The 25,057-nt window shown below is 38.6% G+C and overlaps 1 protein-coding gene across 7 annotated transcripts in view; it reads right to left on the minus strand.

Moving 5' to 3' along the window:
* Positions 1-25,057, minus strand: part of SLC44A5 (solute carrier family 44 member 5) — a 440,515-nt gene that overhangs the window by 52,816 nt on the left and 362,642 nt on the right. For all 7 annotated transcript variants that reach the window (XM_062191562.1, XM_062191561.1, XM_062191559.1 and 4 more), the window contains 2 exons: positions 24,242-24,326; positions 4,605-4,689 (listed from right to left, as the gene is read on the minus strand). In XM_062191562.1, coding sequence (XP_062047546.1) covers positions 4,605-4,689; positions 24,242-24,326 — 170 coding nt within the window. The remainder of the gene's footprint in view (positions 1-4,604; positions 4,690-24,241; positions 24,327-25,057) is intronic.

Raw genomic sequence — 25,057 nt, forward strand, 5'->3', positions numbered from 1 at the left:
GACACTGTGTAGTTGGTTTGATTTGAAGGTGTGGAATTCAAAGAGAAGACTTATTTGGAGACTTAAATTGGAGAAGCCAGCATTTAGACAGTGTTAAACCCATAAGACTTGATAAGACCATCAAAAGAATAGGAGCAAAGTTAGAAGAGGACTAATCTTGGCGGGATAGGGAACTCTAATGTTTAGAGATATGGGAGAGATAAAAAGAACCCAGCAAAGGAGACTGATACAATAGGGAGTAACCAGAGAGCTAGAAGGAGATATAGAAGAATATTGTGCCTTGGAAGTCCAGTGAAGAAAGTATTTTAAGGAGGATGAATTAATTAAACATTGCTGTTAGATTAAATAAACATGGATTGAAAATTGCTCATTGGTTTAATAATGAGGTCAATGTTATCATTTGGGGGAACTGTTATCAGTTGAGTGAAATTGGAGTATGGATAAAATTTTCAATGGGAATTACAGGAAACTATTTATTCATTTTTAGAATATTAGCAGTAAAGTATGTTTATTTTATTTTTTTAATTTATTTTTTGAGGAATACAAATTTCACAAGTACAACTTTAGGAATACAGTTTTTCTTTACACCATACCCACCATTCCACCCACACTTCCACCCCTCCTCCTTCTCCTCCCTTTCACCTTGCCAGTCCCATTCTCCATTAAGATTCATTTCAATTAACTTCATGCACAGAAGACCAACTCTATACTAAGTAAAGATTTCAACAATTTGCACACACACACACACACACAAAAACTGAGAACTAGTTTTACAGTTAACTCTCATAATACAACTCATTGAGGATAGAGGTCCTGCATGGGGAGTTAGTGCACAGTGACTCCTGTTGTTAATTTAACAATTAACACTCTTAAGTATGACATCAGTGACCCCCTGAGGCTCTTGACATGAGCTGCCTAGGCTATGGAAGCCTTTTGAGTCCACAAACTCTATCATTATTTAGACAAGGCCATAAGCAAAGTAGAAGTTCTCTCCTCCCATTAGAGAAAAGTACAACCTTCTTTGATGGCCACTACTTTCCACTGGGATTGCACCCGCTGAGGTTGTCATGTAGGACATTTTTTGCTGTAGTGTCTTAGCTTTCCATGCATAACATGCTCTCATGGGCTTTTAAGCCAGACCAGGAAGGCTTAAGGGCTGATTCTGAGGTCAGAGTGTTACTTAAAGCACTTGTCATTCTATGAGTCTGCTGTGTGGACTGCTTCCCATTTTGGAACATTCTCTCCTTTTTAAATTCTATCTATTATTATTACCAGACACTTGATCCTATTTATATGATCACTTTCACATGTAGTCCTATCTGTATGTTCATTTTAACACTTAATATGATCACTTTAACAATTAAGAGGACATTTTTACCACCGAGCTTAATGAGATTTGGAGTCCCATGACAAGTTTTGTTTTTTTTGTTTTTTGTTTTTTTTTAAGAAAAACTCATGTTTAATAGAAAAACCAAATAGATATTGGGATTTTTTTTGGTTTGTTTTGAGGTTAGAGGAAATGAAGAGAATAAAAATAAAAGAATATTATTTAATAGTTGTGCTAGACAGACAACTAAAATATTGCTTCAATTTTAAAAAACTTAAATAAATGGGCTGATATGATAGTTAAAATACTCATTATTTTAATGTTACTTGTATGCAAATCAATATATGGATTTAATACAGTCTCAGTGAAAATGCCAATAAGCTTTGTTGTAGAAGCCAGCAAGATTATTAGCTTGATTTAATCATCCCACATTGTATACATGATCAAATATACATTGTACCTTTTCTTTTTTTTCTTTTTTTTTCTTTTTTTATTTAGTAAATATAAATTTCCAAAGTACAGTTTATGGATTACATTGGCTCCCCCCCCCATAACTTCCCTCCCACACACACCCCCATCTCCCGCTCCCTCTCCCATTCCATTCACATCAAGATTCATTTTCAATTATCTTTATATACAGAAGATTGATTTAATATATATTAAGTAAAGATTGCATCAGTTTGCACCCACACAGAAACACAAAGTGTAAAATACTATGTCAGTACTAGTTATAGCATTAATTCACATTGGACAACACATTAAGGACAGATCCCACATGAGGAGTAAGTACACAGTGACTCCTGTTGTTGATTTAACAATTTGACACTCTTGTTTATGAAATCAGTAATCACCCTAGGCTCTAGTCATGAGTTGCCAAGGCTATGGAAGCCTTTTGGGTTCGCTGACTTCGATCTTATTCCGACAGGGTCATAGTCAAAGTGGAAGTTCTCTCCTCCCTTCAGAGAAAGGTACCTCCTTCTTTGATGGCCCCGTTCTTTTTACTGGGATCTCACTCACAGAGATCTTTCATTTAGGTCCTCTTTTTTTTTTTTTCCAAGAGTGTCTTGGCTTTCCATGCCTAAAATACTCTCATGGGCTCTTCAGCCAGATCCGAATGCCTTAAGGGCTGATTCTGAGGCCAGAGTGCTATTTAGGACACCTGCCATTCTATGAGTCTGCTGTGTATCCTGCTTCCTTTGTTGGATCGTTCTCTCCCTTTTTTGTTCTATCAGTTAGTATTTTCAGATACTAGTCTTGTTTATGTGATCCCTTTGATTCTTAGTCCTATCATTATGATCAATTGTGAACAGAAATTGATCCAATGGACTAGTGAGATGGCATTGGTACATGCATCTCAGCTGCTAGGCTAAATGCCTGCCTGCCCCACGAGGAAAATATTTAAACATGTGAATATAGGCTATTATTCTGTGGAATATCTGGTTGAGAAGAGGCACAGATATATGGAGCAAAGGCTGGAGGGGAATGTGAACTCAAGTAGAGAAAATTTTATGAAAAAAATTACAACTTATTTGTATATTATTGGAGATGACTTAGCAGAGGAGGAAAAATGATAATAAGAGGAAAAACAGTAAATTTCTGGAGTGACTGAGCATGTGGAGAGTATGAGGTCTGATACACATATGAATTCCTTAGTGTCAGCAGAATAGGCAGTTTACCCACGGTAAGAGGAGAGGAGGTAGAGTGAATACATTAACATAGATGAAGATAGAAAGGCAAGTAGATGTCAGAGTGGGAGCTTTGAGAAGCTTTCTGATTGTTTTACTTTCTAAGTGTGGCAGAAAGTAAATTTAGAGGCTGGCTAGAGATTGGGAAGGAGACCTCAGAGGGCAAAGAAAGAGGAAAAGATGTGAACTTTTTTTTCCAGGGGAGCAGACTAGAGAATGGACAAGGGGTCTGCAGCATGGTGATGGTAGGACAACATTAGGGACTCACTTGGAGTTGGATAGTGAATTTAAAGGACTTGTGTGTATTTTTCTCCAAGAACATATATCCTCCTGGGTTCAGGCATGGATAAATGAGAGGAGGCAAAGGCACTCAGTGTTTATATAAGGGAGTAATTTTAATGAGGGACTGTGTTAGCAAAGTCAGGTAAAGAGAGAGATGAAAACATGGGGGACTGAGGGCCACTTAGGAGATTAGTATGGTGGTTTGTAGGTACAGTGAGGTAGAAATATCAATGGCGATAGAATGCTAGAGGGATTGAAATGAACAGGAAGTGGAATGTTTGAAAATCAGATTATATAGAGTGGTAATTATCGGTACTGATAAGGTAGAGGATATGATCTTGAGGGAGGAGCAGAGGTAATCATAGAACTAAAATATCAACACGCCAAGTATGCTTCAGGCTCAACAGAAATAAGATTTCAAAAGTCTTTGGGGAGTGATGAGGAAGCAAAGCAATGTGTGACACTTCTGACCCAAGGCTTTTAAGAGGTGTGCTTTGCTGGTGGTCACTGTGGCCTTCAGGCAGCTGGGTGTAGATCAGAAGGAGGACATCCTGGACAACAGAGTTTGATGGAGAGTCAAACTGACCACAAACACCTGTCTTGTACTTTTACATGGTCAAAACCAAACATTACTGTGGTAAGTCTTTAAAAGCTATGGTTTATTAGTTACAGTAGCTAGCTTTACTCTAATACACTACTGGGAAAATATCTCTACTTCTCCAAGCTGCAGTTATTTATTCATAATAGGTGATTGGACAAAATAATCACCAAGGACTAAAATGATTAATCTCTGTTCAATTTTAATTATATATGAACAAGCATGAGTTCATACTTAACATCTTGCCATCTTCTTTTTTTTTTAATATTTTTTTTTGACAGGCAGAGTGGACAGTGAGAGAGAGAGACAGAGAGAAAGGTCTTCCTTTGCCATTGGTTCACCCTCCAATGGCCGCCGCGGCCGGTGCACCACGCTGATCCGAAGGCAGGAGCCAGGTGCTTCTCCTGGTCTCCCATGGGGTGCAGGGCCCAAGCACTTGGGCCATCCTCCACTGCACTCCCGGGCCATAGCAGAGAGCTGGCCTGGAAGAGGGGCAACCGGGACAGAATCCGGCGCCCCAACCAGGACTAGAACCCGGTGTGCCAGTGCCACAAGGCAGAGGATTAGCCTGTTGAGCCACGGCGCCAGCCAGCCATCTTCTATAAATTCATAATTAACCACACACCTAGAGAATGCAAGTGGAATTTCTGAATTGCATCATCCAAGCTCACTCGAAGTTACCTCCATTATCAGGGGGTGTCTCTTGCCTTACCTGTGTGGTAGGGCACTGTAGGTTTATCATCACAGAGGGACTGGTACAGCTGAACAGGTTAAAGTAAAACAAAATGGTCTTGTTCCTTTTAAGAGAGAAAACAAGAAAGAATCCTTTTAGTGACCATCGAAATGTTGCATACCATTTCAGACCTCAAACACTTTTCATTTTTAACCTTTAAAAATTGATTTCATTTTCTCTAGACAGCTGTAATGTATTTCCCAACTTCCCTGTAAGGTGCCTAACACTGAAAGTACCTTTTCATTACAGTAAAAAGTTGAAATAATCATATTGCTCACTAGCAGGGAATTGGTTAAATACAGAATCATACAGCCATAAAATGAAAGATGATGTTGCCACTGAAAATAATGATGGAGAACATGTTTAATGTAAGAAAAAATTCACAATACATTAATTTTAGGAAGCAAGTACTTAAAGAATATTAAAGTATAACTTGATTTAAATTTTGTAAAATAGGCAAAACATGTAAGCAGAAACAAATTATATTTAAATAATTGTTTAGTTATTTTTCTGCTTTTATAGATTTCTTAAAGTCAATATGTATTACTTTGATAATCTGAAAAAATATAAATATATTGAATGATATTTTCTTTCTGTGTAAATTACAGTCAGTGGTAGATTAATGGGAAAGATCAATATTCATTATTGCTAGCTTCAAGTGAAATATACTCCACTGCTTGACAAGCTTTGGTTCTTTTGAGATTCAATTTCTGTATCAGTAAAATGAAGATAATACCTGCTCTACCAGGGATGTTCAGAAGATCTAAGATAATGTGTAGTGGATTCAAGATAAGTGATTGTTCAACTTTAGTGTATGTAAGCTTTTGTGGAAATTTTTGAGTGTTTGTGGAAATTTTTAATTTCTGATATTTTTCAACCATTAAGAGCCCAAATCACTGGATTTGGGGTCCAGGAATTAGCATCTCCCCCCATAGGCTCCCCAGTGCATTCAGATACAGCTGGTCCACGAACCACATCTTGGAAAATGTAACCCTAAATATCCAAGAAGAATAAATATCCCACCAGAAATAGAATAGAAGGAAAACTACAGGGTCTCTCCTACTCCAAATTCCTTTGCAGAGTTGATCATAAGCTGGAAGATGGGGAAAATGAGACTGAATTTTAAAATGGACTACACTGAATTTATCAGAAAATGTCCAGATAGCTGTGTAATCTACCTTAGATGCCAAAGTAAGAAGAAGGGAGATTTGAAAGACCATTAGTAAAAGCAATAATAGCTGAAAAATACACTCAATTCATGTTGGTATCTTGTAGAGTTCAAATGGCTCAGAAACTTGGTTATAAATTCATATACACTATCCAAAAGGCTACTTTGAGATCCTTAAATGATGATTTGGCTCTTTCACTACCCAAGAAACTACATTGTACACAGTCTTACCATGCATGGGATTTAAATTTGGACCTAAGCAAATGAATAACTTATTATATGTCATAGGTCATTGGGATCCCTTAGGAGTAGTGAAAAGTGTGAGTGGCACATCAGTAAGTGTCACGAGTTCACAGTGTGTAACACTGATTTATAAACTGTAAAATGCTGCATATACTCAAGTTATTCACCAGATTATGTTATCCTCAGGGCAAGGTTTATACCCTATTCATCTTTATAGCCCAATCTTGCCAAAATTTAGCCTAGTACTTGGCCCAGTCTAGCCACTTATCAAATGGGGAATGAATGAGACAAATTCCAAAATAAGTTTTTGCAGTCTTAGTAAGAATCCTCCTTAGTTTTTCATTAGAAATCTATAGTAATCCTACCAAGGTCTCTCTCAGATACCCCTGCATTTCAGTGAATCTGATCCCTTAGGTAGAGGTGACTGCACCTGAGCAGTTCTGTGTGAGTGATTGAAGAAGCAATTCACTATTTAACTTGAATTTTATCTCCACCAAGAAGAAACAGCAGCAAACTACTAGCTCCAGATGGTATACTGAGCAAGAAAGTCCATCTCTTCTGTCCTAAGAGCCAATGAAATAAAATAAATACAAAAACCCAGAATAAAGCTTACCATCAAAGCTAAATATGTGGAAGATGGGATTTTTCTCACAATTGGACAAAAAAGTTCAATTTTTGGAAGAGGGAATGAATATGGACATGTGTTGAATGATGAATGCACCATTCAAGGCAATAGAGAGGGCAGAACATGATTTGCCTGTTAGAAATTATGAAACACACTGGGCTCAGAGTTGAGAGTGAGAAATGTGGCCCAAAGGAGGGGGATTAATTAAAGATTTCTAAGTATATGTCCAATTCACCTCAGCACCTCTGCACTTCAATATTTAGAATTCCAGCATCCAGGAAAAAGAAAAACCAGAGAATCTCTCTCTCTCTCTTTTTTTTTTTTTTTTTTTGACAGGCAGAGTTAGACAGAGAGAGAGAGAGAGAGGGAAAGGTCTTCCTTCTGTTGGTTCACTCCTCAAATGGCTGCTACGGCTGGTGCGCTGCGCCAATCCGAAGCCAGGAGCCAGGTGCTTCCTTCTGGTCTCCCATATGGGTGCAGGGGCCCAAGCACTAGGGCCATCCTCCACTGCCCTCCCGGGCCACAGCAGAGAGCAGGACTGGAAGAGGAGCAACCAGGACAGAATCTGGCACCCCAACTGGGACTAGAATCCAGGGTGCTGGCGCTGCAGGTGGAGGATTAGCCAAGTGAGCGGTGGCACCGGCCAAGAGATCTCTTTTGTTGTGTAAACCTTCTGGGCAAAGCAAAAGCTTTTGTGGGATTTGGTACCCCAGCCTACAGTCCATACAGTGAAAGCCAGTGCCTGACATCTGGTTTTCCATCAGTGTATGCTGCAGAGAAATCTGTCAACCCATTACCCCACATAGCACAGAGGCCTCCCAAGAAAACTGTCCCATACACAGCAGTAAAGCAACTCCACACAAACTCAGTCCTCCTTTCTTTAGGAGCAACTGGATGTTCTGGTAGCATCAGGTGTAAAAGAGGAATCAGAATACAAAAGAGAAAGACTAAGGTAGACAAACAGAAACTGATGTTGGAGGAAATTAAAATAATTCAGGGTACAGGAAGGACCTTTTAAAAACTTCCAGTATACTCAGAGTAATTGAAACAGATCAGCCAACAAACAAAAGTGTGTTGTCAGTGCTGGGATTGTGGTATAGCAGGTTAAGCTGCCACCTGTGACACTGGCATCCCATATCAGAGTGCTATGTTGGGTCCCTGCTGCTCTGCTTCCATTCCATCTCCCTGTTAATGCACCTGGGAAAGCAGTGGAAGATGGACAAAATCCTTGGGCCCCTGCCATACATGTGGGAGATCCAGATGGAGTTCCATGCTCTTTGAACCAGCCCTAGCTGTGTAGGCATTCGGGGAGTGAACCAGTGGATAGAAGATCTCTCTGTCTCCCTTTCACTTTGCCTTTCTTTCTTTCTTTTTTCTTAAAGATTTATTTATTTATTTGAAAGTCAGAGTTACACAGAGAGAAGGAGAGCGAGAGAGAGAGAGAGAGGGAGAGGGAGAGAGAGAGAGCAAGGTCTTCCATCCACTGGTTCACGCCCCAATTGGTGGCAATAGCCGGAGCTACACCAATCCGAAGCCAGGAGCCAGAAGCCAGGAGCCAGTAGCCAGGAGCTTCCTCTGGGTCTCCCACGTGGGCGCAGAGGCCCAAGGACTTGGGCCATCTTCTACTGCTTTCCTAGCAATAGCAGAGAGCTGGATCAGAAGTAGAGCAGCCAGGACTCGAACCAGCGTCCATATGGGATGCCGGCACTGCAGACGGCAGCTTTACCTGCTATGCCACAGCACCGGCCCCTCATTTTGCCTTTCAAATAAATAAAAATAAATCTTTTTTAAAAGTGTGATGTTACTATAAATAAACAGAAGACAAGAAAGGGCTCATAGAAATTAAAAATGTGATTTTTACAATAAAAAAATCTAAAAAAGCTGGAAGAAAATAGATAAAAATCTAGAATATAGAACAAAAAGTCCGAGATGGAAAATACAAGAGAAAACAAGAGGTATTAAGACCGATCCAGGAGGTCTAAGCTATGAATAAGAGTTCCAAAAAGGAAACCAACAAAATGTAAGGGATGAAAAACAGCAAAGAGCTTATATAAGAAAATTTTCCAGAGCTGATAAGACTCATAGTTGTTCAGTCATTGAGAACTGAAACAAGGAATTAAAAAAAAAAAAAAAGACTTACATAAAATTCTGAGATTTCAGGACACCAGGAATAAAGAAATGATTTTAAACAGTTTTCTCAAGATAAAAAAATGTCACTGCAAAGTATGTGAATCTGACTGTCATCCCACATATTGGAAACCAAAACCAGTGGGGCAGTGTCTTCAGATTTCTGGAGGGAATAGTCCCTCAAGCTACAATTCTTCTTCAGTCTAATGCTCTCCTAATGCTTCAAGCTATAATTCTACAGTGACATCACCAATCACATATAAAGAGAGAAAGGACAAGAAAAAGAAAGAGAGAGGAAAAAAAGATATTTCCAGGGACTCGGCAAGTTTACTTCCCGTGCTTTCTTTTCCTACAGAGGTGATGGAAAAGGTTTGACAGTGCATGGGACATACTTACACTAAAAGTATGATTTGTTACTTATCTGAAATTAAAATTTAATCATTCTGTTTTTATTTGTTAAATCTGGCAACTCTAGAAATCAATCCAATGTAATGAGATTGAGGGGCCCTAGAATTAACACTAGGCAATAGATCTATATTTTATTAGATTCTGAGTAGAACAAAAGGACAGAAGTTCTGTAAGGTGGTTCTTCAGAGAAAAGCGGGGTCTTTGAAAAGTAGTGATTTGGATGGTACAAATGCACATGGTCCTGTCGAAGGCTACATAAGAAAAAACTTGTGAGCAAACAATAAATCATTCAAGAATATCCTTGACTTATGCCGATAGTAAGGTATGTAGTTTGACTTTGATTCAGGGACATGGTAGAAATGAAAATCTAATGACCTGGTACTGAATAATATTTATGTAATTATGACAAAGGAAAAGTCTTCTCTTGTTTCTTTTTTTTTTCATTTATTAAACTTTTATTTAATGAATATAAATTTCCAAAGTACAGCTTATGGGTTACAATGGCTTCCCCCCTCCCATAATTTCCCTCCCACCCACAACCCTCCCCTTTCCCGCTCCCTCTCCCCTTCCATTCACATCAAGATTCATTTTCAATTCTCTTTATATACAGAAGATCAGTTTAGTATATATTAGGTAAAGATTTCAACAGTTTGCCCCATATAGCAACACAAAGTGAAAAAACTACCGTTGGAGTACTAGTTATAGCATTAAATAACAGTGTACAGCACATTAAAGGCAGAGATCCTACATAATATTTTTTTAAAATTAATTAATTTTCTATGCCATTTCCAATTTAACACCAGGTTGTTTTTTTTCATTTCCAATTATCTTTATATACAGAACATCAATTCAGTATATAATTAGTAAGGACCTCATCAGTTTGTACCCACACAGAAACACAAAGTATAAAAATACTGTTTCAGTACTAGTTATAGCATCACTTCACATTAGACAACACATTAAGGACAGATCCCACATGGGGTGTAAGTACACAGTGACTTCTGTTGCTGACTTAACAATTTGACACTCCTGTTCATGGCGTCAGTAATCTCCCTAGGCTCTATTCATGAGTTGTCAGGGCTATGGAAGCCTTTAGAGTTCGCTGACTTTGATCTTATTCCGATAGGGTCATAGTCAAAGTGGAAGTTCTCTCCTCCCTTCGGAGAAAGGTACCTCCTTCTTTGATGGCCCTATTGTTTTTACTGGGATCTCACTCACAGAGATCTTTCATTTAGGTCTTCTCTTTTTTTTCCATGGTATCTTGGCTTTCCATGCCTAAAATACTCTCATGGGCTCTTGAGCCAGATCCGAATGCCTTAAGGGCTGATTCTGAGGCCAGAGTGTTATTTAGGACATCTGCCATTCTATGAGTCTGCTGTGTATCCCGCTTCCCATGTTGGATCGTTCTCTCCCTTTTTGATTCTATCAGTTACTATTAGCAGACACTTGACTTGTTTGTGTGATCCCTTTGACTCTTAGACCTATCAGAGTCATCAATTGTGAGCTGAAATTGATCACTTGGACTAGTGAGATGGCATTCTAACTTCTAGAATCAATGTACCAATAGAGTGTGCCAGATCCTGCTGCGGTTACAGAACTAAATATATAGAATGACAAATATGATCACATAAAATGGTAACTATACAAAGTGGAAAGAAAAAGAAAGGTGGAGAGAAGGGTAGGGAGGATAATACTCTCAGAAATAAACAGTTGAGAAACCGACAAGCTAGGAGAAAGAGTAGAGATATTAGTATATTTAGTATACTTAGTTACATATTAGTTAAATATTAGTATATTTAAACAAAATAATATAATGAAATCAAAAGCAGTAATTTAACTACCAAACAGGAGGAAGGGGGATCAGGAAAAGGAATAATATGAGTTCAATCTTCATTTTCCATAGCAGGCTGTCAGTAGGTACTGTCTAAAGTTAATAAAGCACAAAATAAAAGAATAAGCATATTACTTAAAATTATATACATGTAAACTACCAGAAGAACTAAAACCAGAAATAGAAGATTGTCTGTGGAATAAAACTGGATAAGGCAGCAGGTGTTGTGGCACAGCAGGTGAAGCTTGCCACACCACATCCCATAGCAGAGTGCCAATTTGAGTCCCAGATACCCTGCTTTTGATTCAGCTCCCTGCTAACGCACCTGGGAAGCAGCAGATGATGGCTCAAGTACTTGAGTCTCTGCCACTCAGGTGGAAGACTAAGATGGAGTTCCAGGCTCTTGGCTTTGGCCTGGCCCAACCCTGGCTATCAAGGTCATTTAGGAAGAGAACCACTAAACCTCAACATCTCTTTCTTTCTCATCTCTTTCTATCTCCCTCTCTCTGTCTGTCTCTCTATCTCTTACTCTACCTTTCAAATAAATAAATATTTGCAATTAAAAATATCCTGTGTGTTAGGAGTCTTGGCATTGCTTTCATTATAAGCTCTTCAATTCTGTTTGGTTTACTTTCACATGCGTATATTGTTTTGATACTCATTTTAAAAATTAAACCAAGTAGTAGACATGAGCTTGGAGTGTGTTCAAACAGACTTGTGGGACACTCGCTATTTTGTGTTCTTTTCAGTAAAGTGAAAACAAAGCTATTAGTGATTCACTTAGATGTCAATTACAGCAGAAAACTTGCCCAGAAGACTTTTGTCTTCTTAATCTTCCTGTTTCTTTATCAGAACCTCTTTCAGAGGGGATGATATTTCTGTCTAATTTGACAATGGTACTGCATCAGATAAGGTTCAGTTGTGTGAACACAACCTTTATAAGGTGAAGTTTTTGTAATAGCCAGAAGGTGGCATCAAAATCAATCAAGTTTTTGCTTTTTAGTGGAAATCTCAAAGAAAAGGTCTGTACCCAAGTGCTATGAACAACTTCCCTGAAATTCAAAAGGCAGAGAAAGTTACACACAACAAAGCAGCCCTGTTCCTTTGAAGTCTTTTTTTTTTTTTTTTTTTTTTGACAGTCAGAGTTAGACAGAGAGAGACAGAGAGAAAGGTCTTCCTTTTTCTGTTGGTTCACCCGCCAAGTGGCCGCTATGGCCGGTGCGCTGCGCTGATCCAAAGCCAGGAGCCAGGTGCTTCCTCCTGGTCTCCAGTGCAGGTGCAGGGCCCAAGCACTTGGGCCATCCTCCACTGCCTTCCCGGGCCACAGCAGAGAACTGGACTGGAAGAGGAGCAACTGGGACAGAATCCAGTGCCCCGACAGGGACTAGAACCTGGGGTGCCGGCACCGAGGTGGAGGATTAGCCTAGTGAGCCACGGTACCAGCCTGTTTCAACTGTTTTGACACTTTGGAAAACTGGTATTTCTCTTAGAGTCCTTTTTGTTAGACATGCGCAAGCACAGAAGGCTGAACTCCACATTCCAAATAGTATCACACAGTCTGTAAACAGTCCAATTATGTGGAATGTCTCCCAGAGTGGAGAATCCAAGGATTGCTGTAAGTACATCATGACACCCACAAGCACAAATTGCTGAGATTAACAATAATGTTCCAGTGGTTTGGGTTGCCTAAATTATCCTGACGTAGATAGATTTCATTTTGGCATAAAAGTATACACACATGCACACACACATTTATTTGTATGTGTCATTTTTTAAAAAAATTATTTATTTATTTGAAAGGCAGAATTACAGAGAAAGAGGGAGAGACAAAAACAGAGACAGAGGAAGAGAGAGACAGAGGGGAAGACAGAGAGTGAGCGAGAATTTTTCATCTGCTAGCTTACTCCTTAAATGGCTGTAATGGCCAGGGTTGAGAGAGGCCAAAGCCAGGAGCCAGGAACTCCAACCAGGTCTCCAAGGTGGGTGGCAGGGGCCCAAGCATTTGGGCCATATTCTGTTGCTTTCTCAGGCCCTCGTAGGGAGCTGCTATCAGAAGTGCAGCAGCTGAGGTAAGAACTGGCGCCCTTATGGGATGCTGGTGTTGGAAGAGGCAGCTTAATCTGCTGAGCCACAGTGCCAGCCCATGTTATATGTGATTTTAAAATAACAATAATACTAATAATTAATAATACTTTTCAGCAGCTATGCTCAAGATTTTTAGGCCTAGCTTAAACATATGCCATGGAGAACTAATTTTCCTGCAGCCCTATTAGCATGCAGCCTAAAGAGCACAGGATTTGAGTTTAGAACATGCTATCTTTAGCATTCAGTATTCAGTTGAACATTATCAAGAACTATCCTTTCTGAATTTGAGTACCCTAATTTTCTAAATGAGAGTAATAATGACGATTTATGAGGATCTGATAAGTTCTTTATATTGACCTCCACTGTAGGAGCAAATTACTCTTATCTGTGTTTATCCCTTTATTCTCACTCATCTGACATCTACAACATCAGACAATGTTGTAGATACTGAGGATACAACAGGAAAAATGAGAATTCCCCAGATCTCAAAGAACTTTGGGCCCAGCAGGGGAACATAAAGTTAACAAATTAATAATCAGGAAAAATCAGAGAGTGATAAGCATCCAAGACAGTAAGTCAGGGTCTTATGCCAGAAGAGAGGGAAAAGAACATTGGACTGAGGACGGATGCTACTGCAAATGGATTTATCAGCATACTAAGATAGCAGTGTGTGAACGTATCAGATTGAAATCCTTGGTGTTCTTGACTCCACCAGAATGATTCTTAAAGAAGAAATTTGTGAATTTGTGTTCAATTTATTGGAATATCTCCGGCATACTACATAGTGACTGGTCCATTGGAGAAACTCAACAAATGATACATTATGAAATATGGGAATGCTTTATAAACAGAAAGGACAATGCAAGTTTTTTCTAAATTACTGCTTTCATTTAATTTTTGCATCATTATCAGGAAATAAAGGCTAGGGCAGCTAGGGCAGGTTGTGTCTCATGCCTAAGGGTTAATACTGAAAGGAAATAAAGTCAGGATTTGACTCTAGAAGTGTATTCTTCTGACAAAATGCTTTGTCCATATTTTAAAAAACGGCTTTAATGAGGTACTCTATTGCCTCCACTTATGCGCCAATCTGAAGCCAGAAGCCAGGAGCTTCTTCCAGGTCTCCCATGTAGGTGCAGGGGCCCAACCACTTGGGTCATCTTCCACTGCTTTCCCAGGTGCATTAGCAAGGAGCTGGATTGGAAGTGGAGCAGCCAGGACATAATCTGGTACCCATATGAGATGCCAGTGCTGCAGGCAGAGGCTTAACCTACTATGTCAAAGGGCCCCCATGTGACTTTATTTTACATTCTTCATTTCTGGAAAATTTGGGGGGAATATAAAAGTAACATATTTTTGGTAGAAACTTACAATGTATATAAGCACATAAATAAGAAAATTTAAATTGCTCAATTTTATATCAATAATTATCATTAATTTTTTCAAAATAAAAGAGCTTAATATTTTGTATATGAATGCTTATATGAATTGCTAAAAAGTTCAAGAAATGCAAAAGAAGCAGAAAAATTTTTTAGATGTAAAATGGGTTGAGTCTCTCTCTTGCTGAATAATTTCCTATAGGCTTTCCTGTACTTTTAAATAATCCATATAATTTGGCAGAGCCCATAGGACCCACCCATCTGCTCATTCCTCTCCTCTGTTTGTTACATTTCGGCCTCTTGGTCTTTGTTCTGTTCTTGGCACACCATGGACTCATTCCTGTTTCAGGACATTTGCACTGACTGCATCTAACTTGAAAGCTGTTCCCAGAGCTTTTTAAGGGCTGGGCTCTTTCTAGTCTTCACATCTCAGTTCAAAAGTCACTTCCTCATGAAATGCTTCACTAACCCTGCAACTATAAAGCAATTTCTTCTCTTGCACACATGTCATTATCAGGCTGCCTGTTGATTTTGTCCTTCGCAGTATTTACTACTATTTGAAGTTATCTTGCTTATTTATATCTTTTTTTTCCAGTCTCATTTCAATTGGAATGTAATTTTTTTAAAGATTTATTTATTTCCTTTGAAAGAGTCAAAGAGAGAGAAGAAGAGACTGAGAGAGAGATCTTCTATCTGCTGATTTACTCCCCAAATGGCCACAACAGCCAGGGTTGGGGCAGGCCAAAGCCAGGAGCCAGGAATTTTTTCCGGGTCTCCCATATAGGTGCAGGACCCAAGAATTTGCACCATCTTCTGCTGCTTTCCCAGATGCATTGACTGGGAGTTAGAATGGAAATTGAGTAGCTGGGATTTAAACTGGCACCTGTATGGGATACTAGCATCTCAAGTTGCAGCTTAACCTGCTATGCCATGTTACCAGCCCAAAATGTAAGTTTCATGAGCACAAATAGTTTTCCAATAATTTCATTTTCAGAATACCATTTGTGATATAATAGAGGCTCAATAAATATGTGAATGAAAATAAAAATATATTCCCATTGTCAAGAAATATTTACTGTAAGCCTCTGTATATCTTTTCAGACTTTTCATTTGCATATGTGAGTGTTTTTATATATGTGAATTTTAGAGGAAAAACTTACCCACAAAGTAGAATTATATTATGCATGCCATTTTAATAAGTTGATTTTTTTAATTAACAATATGTCATGGGTATATTTCCATGCCAAAAAATTTCCCTCTGCATAATAATTTTTAGTAATTAAATGTTATTTTATTGAATCCTAATTCATTTAATCATTCTATTGAAAATATATTTAAGGAGTTTTCATATTATTATTACTTTCATATTATTACTATTAGTATTACTATTATTACTATTACTATTACGTAGTATCTAAATATTAGGAACCATTCACAAATTTCTGTTAGGTCACTTTTAGAAGGAAAACTGCTGGATCAAAAAGAATATATAAATTTGATAAATGTTCTATTATACTCCCAGCAGTAGAAAATGAGTTGTTTATTTCTCCTCATTCTGGCCATCAGTGGAAATTTTGGTCTTTTTAATTTACCTGACAACTAATTAGTTAAAAATAATATTTCTATTAATTTTCTTTTTTTTTTAAATTTTTTTTAACTTTTATTTAATGAATATAAATTTCCAGTATACAGCTTATGGATTACAATGGCTTCCCCTTCCCATAATTTCCCTCCCACCCGCAACCCTCCCCTCTCCCGCTCCCTCTCCCCTTCCATTCACATTAAGATTCATTTTCAATTCTCTTTATATACAGAAGATCAATTTAGTATACATTAAGTAAAGATTTCAACAGTTTGCACCCACATAGAAACACAAAGTGAAACATACTGTTTGAGTACTAGTTATAGCATTAAATCAAAATGTACAGTACATTAAGGACAGAGATCCCACATCAGGAGCAAGCGCACAGTGGCTCCTGTTGTTGACCCAACAAATTGACACTCTAGTTTATGGCACCAGTAACCATCCTAGGCTGTCGTCATGAGTTGCCAAGGCTATGGAAGCCTTCCAAGTTCCCCGACTCTGATCATATTTAGACAAGGTCATAAAAGACAGGGTGAGGATAGTAACCAATGATCCTAAGAGTGGCATTTACCAGGTCTGAACAATTATACAGCATTAAGTGGGGAAGAGGACCATCAGTACACACAGGTTGGGAGTAGAGCCATTGGTGGTAGAGTAGAGGTTATGATTACAAAGGAATGAGGCCCAAGTGCACTAGACAGGGCCTAAAACAAAGGACAGAGTCATTATTAGAGGAGCTAAGAAAGGTGCTGTCTAAGCTACAATTAAGTTTTCTGATTGAGAGGCAAATAGAACCTGATAGAAGGGGCTTGATAATAATCTGGTGGGCTTTAGGCCTTGTAAGTTCAGAGGCCCAGACCTATCTATCTCTTCACATGGGGTATATCCTAAGGGAGGTGTGAACCTCCTAGGGGAAGGCACTCTGTTGACTTTCATTACTTGGCTGGTCTGGGAGGAGAGCTGGCCAGGTAAAGGCAGGTGGCATCTCTAACAAGAAATTTACAGTTCTGCCTGCAATGTTGCTGACCCTACTTGACCATCCCCTCAGCTGCAGTGGTCACTTTGGAAGTTGGGCTGAGTGAAGGGCTTTTCAGCTTGGAGCCAATAAGATCTGTGGCTCTGACCTGGGCATCCTTCGACTCCAGGGCAGGTCCATTTCCAGTGACCCAACTCTTGGCAGAGCTGCCAGGGCTCTTCACAAGCTGACTTCTGCTGAAGCCCAGGCTTACCACATTGAAAGCCACTGCAGTGGACTGGCCTGTTGGGTCTCCTTGAGGGCAGATCACTGTACAGATCAGCCATTAATAGGCCTGCCACCCATTGCTTCTGATGCCTAGCTTTTTTTTCCTCCTGGTTTGTGTTAAAGCTGACCAGAGGATGCAAGTCAAGGGAGTGCCAGTGTCCCATCTCTAATCTTCGGTGGCCTGAACTACAAGTCTATAGTCACAGGCATGTTCTGTAGTAGTTTTTCTAAGGTAGACAATGCCCATGAGGAAAATTATATTCTCACTTTAAAACTTTCTTTCCCTTTGGTCTGAAAGGGAGTTTTGTTTTGTTTTTTTTTTTCTACTTACTGTATACTTCGCTGATGGCGATGTGAATCTAGCTATGAGATTATTATTTAAGCTCTTATTTTGGCTATGCTATTACAGAAAAATGTTAGCCATCTCTTATAAGGTCTAAAGATTAAATTGTGCGTCCTACAGATTCCTTCATAATAGAATTAGTTCCCTACCTTGAAGAGAATAGAGAAATGAAAGAACAAGTTGGGCTTAGAATAGAGAAATGAGTGAGCAAGTCCTAGATCACTTGCTGACAATAGCAATATCACATGAATACTTAGCAAACCGTTTCAACCACTAGATAACAACTTAAGAAAACATTTACCAGAAGGTCCAATGCCTTCTATAAATTGTAAGAATCATGTATTTGAAAACACCTCTTAAATATCTAAGATGGTGTAGTTTGTTTAACCAGTAAACTTAAGCACAACCATATAAAATGTTTTTAGTTTCTTTCTACCAACAAGTTTAAAACATATGATACACAGATTCAGGTCACACAAATTAAAATGTATCTTTGATTGATTTTAGCAGCTTAAATTTATGGACAATCTTATCTATAAGCCATTTAAAATAAAACTCTTAATAAAATTTCCCCATGTGGACATATAATATGTACGCACATATAACATAGCATAATAGACCAATATCAAAATTCAAAATATCTGGTTGAACTAAGATTCCTTAAAATCATGACATAACATAGACCAAATTTGATCATTGTTACAAGGTGATTATTCAAGTCTTTGAAAATAAGCACATAGTTAAATAACCCATAGCTCTTAATAAAAATTCAGCTGTTTTTGAATAATTAGAATTTAACAGACATCAAGAGAACATAATAGATTACTTTAACACATTGCTCTAACAGTGCATCAGAGTTTAATTCTATGTCAAAGAGAAATTGAGCTTCCTGTGATCTTTTGCTGTGAGGTTTCCTTCCTTTACCTTCTTTCATATTGGTGACCATGTTTCTGTGTTTCTGTGTGTAACACATCTTTAAGCATCTTTTGCAGGGCAGGATGAGTGGCAACAAATTCTTTCAGTTTCTGTTTGCTATGAAAAGTCTTAATTTCACCTTCATTCACAAATGAGAGCTTTGCAGGATATAACATTCTGGGCTGGCAGTTTTTCTCTCTTAGTACCTGGGCTATGTCTCGCCATTCCCTTCTAGCTTGTAGGGTTTCTGATGAGAAGTCTGCTGTGAGTCTAATTGGAGATCCTCTGAGAATAATCTGACGATTCTCTCTTGCACCTTTTAGAATCTTTTCTTTATGTTTCACTGTGGTGAGTTTGATTATGACGTGTCGTGGTGAGGATCTCTTTTGGTCATGTTTATTAGGGGTTCTATAAGCTTCCTGTACTAAGATGCCTCTGTCCTCCCAACCTGGGAAATTTTCTGCTAGTATCTCACTGAAAATGCCTTCTAATCCTTTCTCCCTCTCCATGCCTTCAGGAACTCCTAGAACCCGAATGTTAGATTTTTTAATAGTATCCTGTAGATTCCCGACAATATTTTTTAGATTTCTGATTTCTTCTTCTTTTCTTTGATTTGATTGTTTCCTTTCCTGTTCTCTGTCTTCTAAGTCTGATATTCTCTCTTCTGCTTCGCCCATTCTGTTTTTAAGGCTCTCTAATGTGTTTGTCATTTGATCTATTGAATTCTTCATTTCATTATGATTTCTCTTCACTATCACCATTTCTTGTTCCACTAGTTGTTTCATTTCATTTTGATTCCTCCTTAATATTTCACTTTCACGAGAGAGATTTTCTATCTTGTCCTTTAAGGATTTCTGTAGTTCAAGAATTTGTTTTTGAGAACTTCTTAATGTTCTTATCAATTTTTTGAGATCTGCTTCTTGCATTTCTTCTATCTCATCATCTTCATAATCTTGAGTTGGGGTGTCTTTTTCATTTGGGGGTGTCATAGTGTCTTCCTTGTTCTTGTTACCTCGGTTTTTGCGTTTGTTGTATGGCATGTTGGAGATATTTGGTTTCTTCACTGTGGTGTTTTTTTTTTCTTGTTATACTATGACTCTAGATTAAGTGGACTGTCTGCTTTTGGTGGAGCCTTAGAGGCTTGAGATGGGTGTGGACTGAGAGCTGTGTTTGGTTCCTCAGGGTTGAGGGTGTGTCAAGATGACACTCCCAGGTTAGGTGTGGTAAATGTCTCTTTCTTTTGTTGATTCAAAAGGGAAGTAATTCCGCACAGCTGAATGTAATTGGAGGTAGTTAGCAGGCAAATGATATACCCACAGGAGCCAGAGATTGGGAGCTCTTTCCCAAGGACCACACAGGGAATCTCTGCTGCCCTAGGTGTGGGCTCCAATTCTCCTGCAGTCTCCCACTGGGTTGCCAAGTTAGATGCTAATCTCCAGTTATTTCACCCCTCCCCCCAGAGTCAGGTTTTTCTGCTAGGCTCAGGGCCGGTGCAGACCTGAGGTCGCCCTGCTTATGACGTATGTCCAAAATGGCGCCTGCTCTTTGTCTTGCTCGCCCTTGAGGGGTGAACGGAGAGAGAGAAACTCGTGTCCGTTTCGGTCACTTTTTTTTTTTTCCCTCTCTCTCTTCTAGTTAGCCTGGTGAACTTTTCCCCACGGAGTTTCAATCCTCGTTCCCTCTAGCCTCCTCTTTCCACTTGCCCGCTGGTGTCTCGGGCTATGGAGGTTCGGCTCACCTCGCGTTCCAGCGCTGGTGCGTTGAGTCTGCCGCTGGTGTCCCGAACTTGGGCTCCCACGCTCTCCACGCAGGTCCACTGTGAATCACTAGTTCCGGAAGAGTTTCCTCTGCTGTTTCTTCCCCTACTCTTCCTTGACCCTGTAGTATCTCCACTTTTATTAACCTGTGTCTTGCCGAAGAATATCAATGTGCTCCCTTCCTATTCCGCCATCTTGGATTTCTCCCTATTAATTTTCATTTTAAAGTTTCTTGTTGAACAGTATTTTGTATTGTCAGGGGCCAGCACTGTGGCACAGCGGGTTAACGCACTGGCCTGAAGCACTGGCATCCCATGTGGGCGCCGGTTGGAGACCTGGCCACTCCACTTCTGATCCAGCTCTCTGCTGTGGCCTGGGATAGCAGCAGAGGATAGCTCAAGTCCTTGGGCCCCTGCACCCGCATGGGAGACCTGGAAGAAGCTCCTGGCTCCTGGCTTCAGATCGGTGCAGCTCCAGCTGTCGTGGCCAATTTATGAGTAAACCAGTGGATGGAAGACCTCTCTCTCTCTCTCTCTCTCTCTCTGCCTCTCTTCTCCTCTCTCTGTGTAACTCTGACTTTCAAATAAATAAATACATCTTAAAAAGAGTATTTTGTATTGTTGTTAGCTATTACACAGTTCGCTCTCTGCGTCTGTGTGTTCTGTATCCACAGACTCAACCAATCTCAGATTGAAAATATTAAAAAAAAGTGTCTGTACTGAACATGTATATACATTTTCCTTGTCATTACTCCCAAACAACACAGTACAACAACTGCTTACGTAGCATTACACTGTCGTAGGTACCATAAGCAATGGAGAGATGGTCTAGACAGGAGGTGTGTAGGCTAGGTGCCAGTACCACACCATGTTATGTAAGGAACCTGAGCATCAGTAGATTTGAGTGTGTATCCTCAGGGGTCCTGGAAGAAATCTCTGTGCATACCAGGGTCTTGTGGCAACCGAATTATGTTTTTTCCTGACGATGACTTCGAGGCTTTTGCATTTGCTTTTTCTCTTTGCTTTTCATTTAACTATTTTTTATAACTATATTTTTTATAAAACTATATAACTATTTTTATAACTATATTTTTTATAAAACTATGGTTTCTTTTCAGATATACCCATAAATTATCAAAATAGTTTCTTTTCCTGTGTTGCCACTTTTTTTTTTAACAGTGAGTTAAGGTGGGCTTGCTTTGTATGGTAAAATTCTTCAAAATTTCCATGATCTTTCCTGGTTTTGATATTGTGCTTAGAAAAAGTTTCATTATCCAGTAATTCTATAAATACACTCCTGCATTTTCTTCTGCTATTTTTCTAGTTTTACATTTCATACACAAAATCTTCAATGCTTCAGTATTCATTTTTGTATAAAGTATGATAAAAATGTCCAATTTTATTTCATTTATAAAAATGAAATTTCAGTTAATTCAATACAACTTATTTAACAATCAGTTTTTCTGTTACTGATCTGAAAATGCATTTTTATCACATTCAACATTTGTATTTGTAATTATACTTATTTCTTTCTGTCTAGTTTTATGGTTATTAAACACTGCTTAATGTTATCATTTCAATGTGTTTGTTTGTTTGTTCCAATATTTTCTCTAAGGATATTTTATACATATAAATTAATGCTTATAAAATTGATATTTAATTTTTGAGCACATATTTTCACATATTATTAAAACTATGAGATAATTAAAATAACTATTGTTAATACTTAAAAATAACACATTTAGTGATGCAACTATTTAGAAGCTTAAATTATAAACAGGAATATGTTAGAAGGTTCAGAAGCAATTATACACATTTGTTATATATTAGTTATTTAGAAATCAAAGGGTGAAATGAGCATATCATTCAACAAACTATTTTGAAATATCTCTACAATTAAGGAAAAAGGAAAGTTTAGTTTGAAGCTGACTTTATTCCATATAAAAAATGTTAATTTCAAGTAATTATAAATTTGAATATAAAAAGAAAACTAAAAATTTCTAGAAAAATACAGGAGAATGTTATCTTCAGGAAGGAAAAAGCAATTATTAACATGATACAAAATTCAGAAACTATAAAAGAAAATCAACAGAATTGACTGGTGAAAATATGAACATAATTTTCAATGGCTCCATTACATTTTATCCAGGCGATGGGCCATAATTTACTGTCAACCACATATTGTTAGATATCTGTGTGATTTCCAATATACTATGGTCATAAATTATACTGCAATGAGCAGTCTCTATTAAGTAAGACTAAAAGTTCTAGTGTCACATTTTTGTTCAAAATAAGTGGGTCAGTGCCTAGGGTCTGGAAAACTTATTGTTATAAGGACCCTTTTAAAAATAGCCTGTTTAAAGAACTAAAGATTTAAAGATTTGATGATTTTTTTACCACCTAGTGCTTTCTTTGTCCTTCATAGTGTAAAGGTTTTGTTGGCAGTGTCTAGGACTTTCTAAGATACTGAGTTAAAATAAGAATTATCACTCTGGGTCAGAATTTAGTCCCTTTATTTCTAATAGGCAACAAGGACCTTTTTGGTAGTCAGCTTGTCCCCCATAAACTCAACTTCATCTGATCCACAATTTGCCTCTTTTCCAAGTGTCTTATCAGTAATAATTCTATTCCATGAATTTTGCTATCCTATCTTGAGCCTATTTTCTTTGTAAGTCTGTATATCTCTTTGATTACTAAGCTCCATGTTACTGGTGGGCGGAAGGGAGAAAAAAAACAAAGTTTCATGAGCCATGATTTTGTTCGTGCCATTGGGGGAAAAGCTGCCACTGCTCTTTTTTTTTTTGACAGGCAGAGTGGACAGTGAGAGAGAGAGACAGAGAGAAAGGTCTTCCTTTGCCATTGGTTCACCCTCCAATGGCCGCCGCGGTCGATCCGATGGCAGGAGCCAGGGGCTTATCCTGGTCTCCCATGGGGTGCGGGGCCCAAGCACTTGGGCCATCCTCCACTGCACTCCCTGGCCACAGCAGAGAGCTGGCCTGGAAGGGGGGCAACCGGGACAGAATCTGGCGCCCCGACTGGGACTAGAACCCAGTGTGCCGGCGCCGCAAGGTGGAGGATTAGCCTACTGAGCCACGGCCACTGCTCTTGTGTGTGTGTGTGTGTGTGTGTGTGGGTGGGTGGGTGTGGGTGTCTTATCATTCAGAAGAAGATTTTATAGAAGCTGAATTGGTTCTGAAGAGGCAAGAGATATAGCAACAAACTCAAATAGTGACAGAAAAGAGACCAATGAGAAAGGAGGGACGGTTTTCTACAAATGTGGATTTATGGAATTTCTTTTTTTTTTTTTTCATAAATAAACAGAAAATTTCCTTTGAGAAATGGGAACTTCTGTTATGATTAAGGTCGAGGAGGAATTTGATGGAATTCTCATATTCCTTGTTGGTTTCAGCTACTCAGGGGTATTGTTCACAGTGGCCAGGTCGCCTTGAAACACCTGCCAAGCATTGAAGACTTTCTGGGTGTGTCCTTCACTTTGAATGGTGGAGTGATTTATCAGTGGGCACTGTGACAAAAATAATTCCACCAAGGGTGCATCTAGCTTTTAAATAGCTACTTAGTAACCCAGGCTTCCAACAGCCCATTTCATAAAACACTTTAAAATATGGCTTCTGATAAAACCACTGGTCCAATCCATCCATCAGAATTATATTTTTACTAAGCAGAGTTCCCATGTGTTCTAATAAAATGCTGTATTATAATGACATTGTGAGTTAAGTCATATAGTATGACACTTTTCAACTGTTCACAGCCATCTGTATGAAATATGGGAGGAAAAGCTTCACTTGTGAATTTCAGTGTTTGTAAGAAATTGAGTAGGGTTAATGTAAAAGTGTTTTCTGGGTTCCAGTTTAGACAGTAACATCCCAACAAGGAAAAGTGTCCATACTCACTCATTGGGGGTGCCCTTCTGTCCACAAAAGTGACCCTGGCTGTCTGTAGGATAGGCCACTCTCCTGGGGTCGCCATGTACCCAGGCTGCGGGAATAAGAAAGGACAAAACCTCGATCAGCAACATTTGACTAAACAGTATGATTCTTAGGTATTAGAATGCATGACTGCAACACATGAATCTCTTCCCTTAGTCACAGAACATCATTGATTTTCTTCAAAGAGTAATTTCTTAATGAAAAGTAAAATAAAATATGGATAAATCAGTTAGAAAGAACATTTCTCTTACTCTCTCCGGATTTATCTGGGTTGTAGCCAAAACATGAGGTAATGCACTTAGAAAATGACATTTATTAAAATGTGAATTAGAGGGCATGCTACAAAAGCTGGCTTGGCTAGAAGATACTTTTTTCTATGGCTCAAAATGAAATGACTTCATCGTGGAGCTAATAAATTCACAGGAAATAACATGATGTCATGCGTTTGTTTTATACATAAGAGAAAACCATTTAAAAACTCAAGAATAAAACCACAATGCTCAATTCAAATTGATTAGATCTCTATGATTTCATGTGACATTATAAACACAAATAGTAGTAACTGCAGAGGCAAAATGTAATAAATATTTATCATATATTTTGCTTGACAATCTCAAAGCTTAAAATAAATATCAAATGTTCTCAAATAATGAAAACTGGGGACTCAATCTTATTTCCTATGAAGATGCCGGGCTTTATGCCTCAGACAAAGAAAACTCTTAGTTTTCAAGAATTATAAACTTGATTCAACAGCTAGACCACAAAAGCACAGAGTGTAAG

Source organism: Lepus europaeus, chromosome 5, assembly GCF_033115175.1.
Source record: "Lepus europaeus isolate LE1 chromosome 5, mLepTim1.pri, whole genome shotgun sequence".
In the NCBI taxonomy this organism is placed as follows: domain Eukaryota; kingdom Metazoa; phylum Chordata; class Mammalia; order Lagomorpha; family Leporidae; genus Lepus; species Lepus europaeus.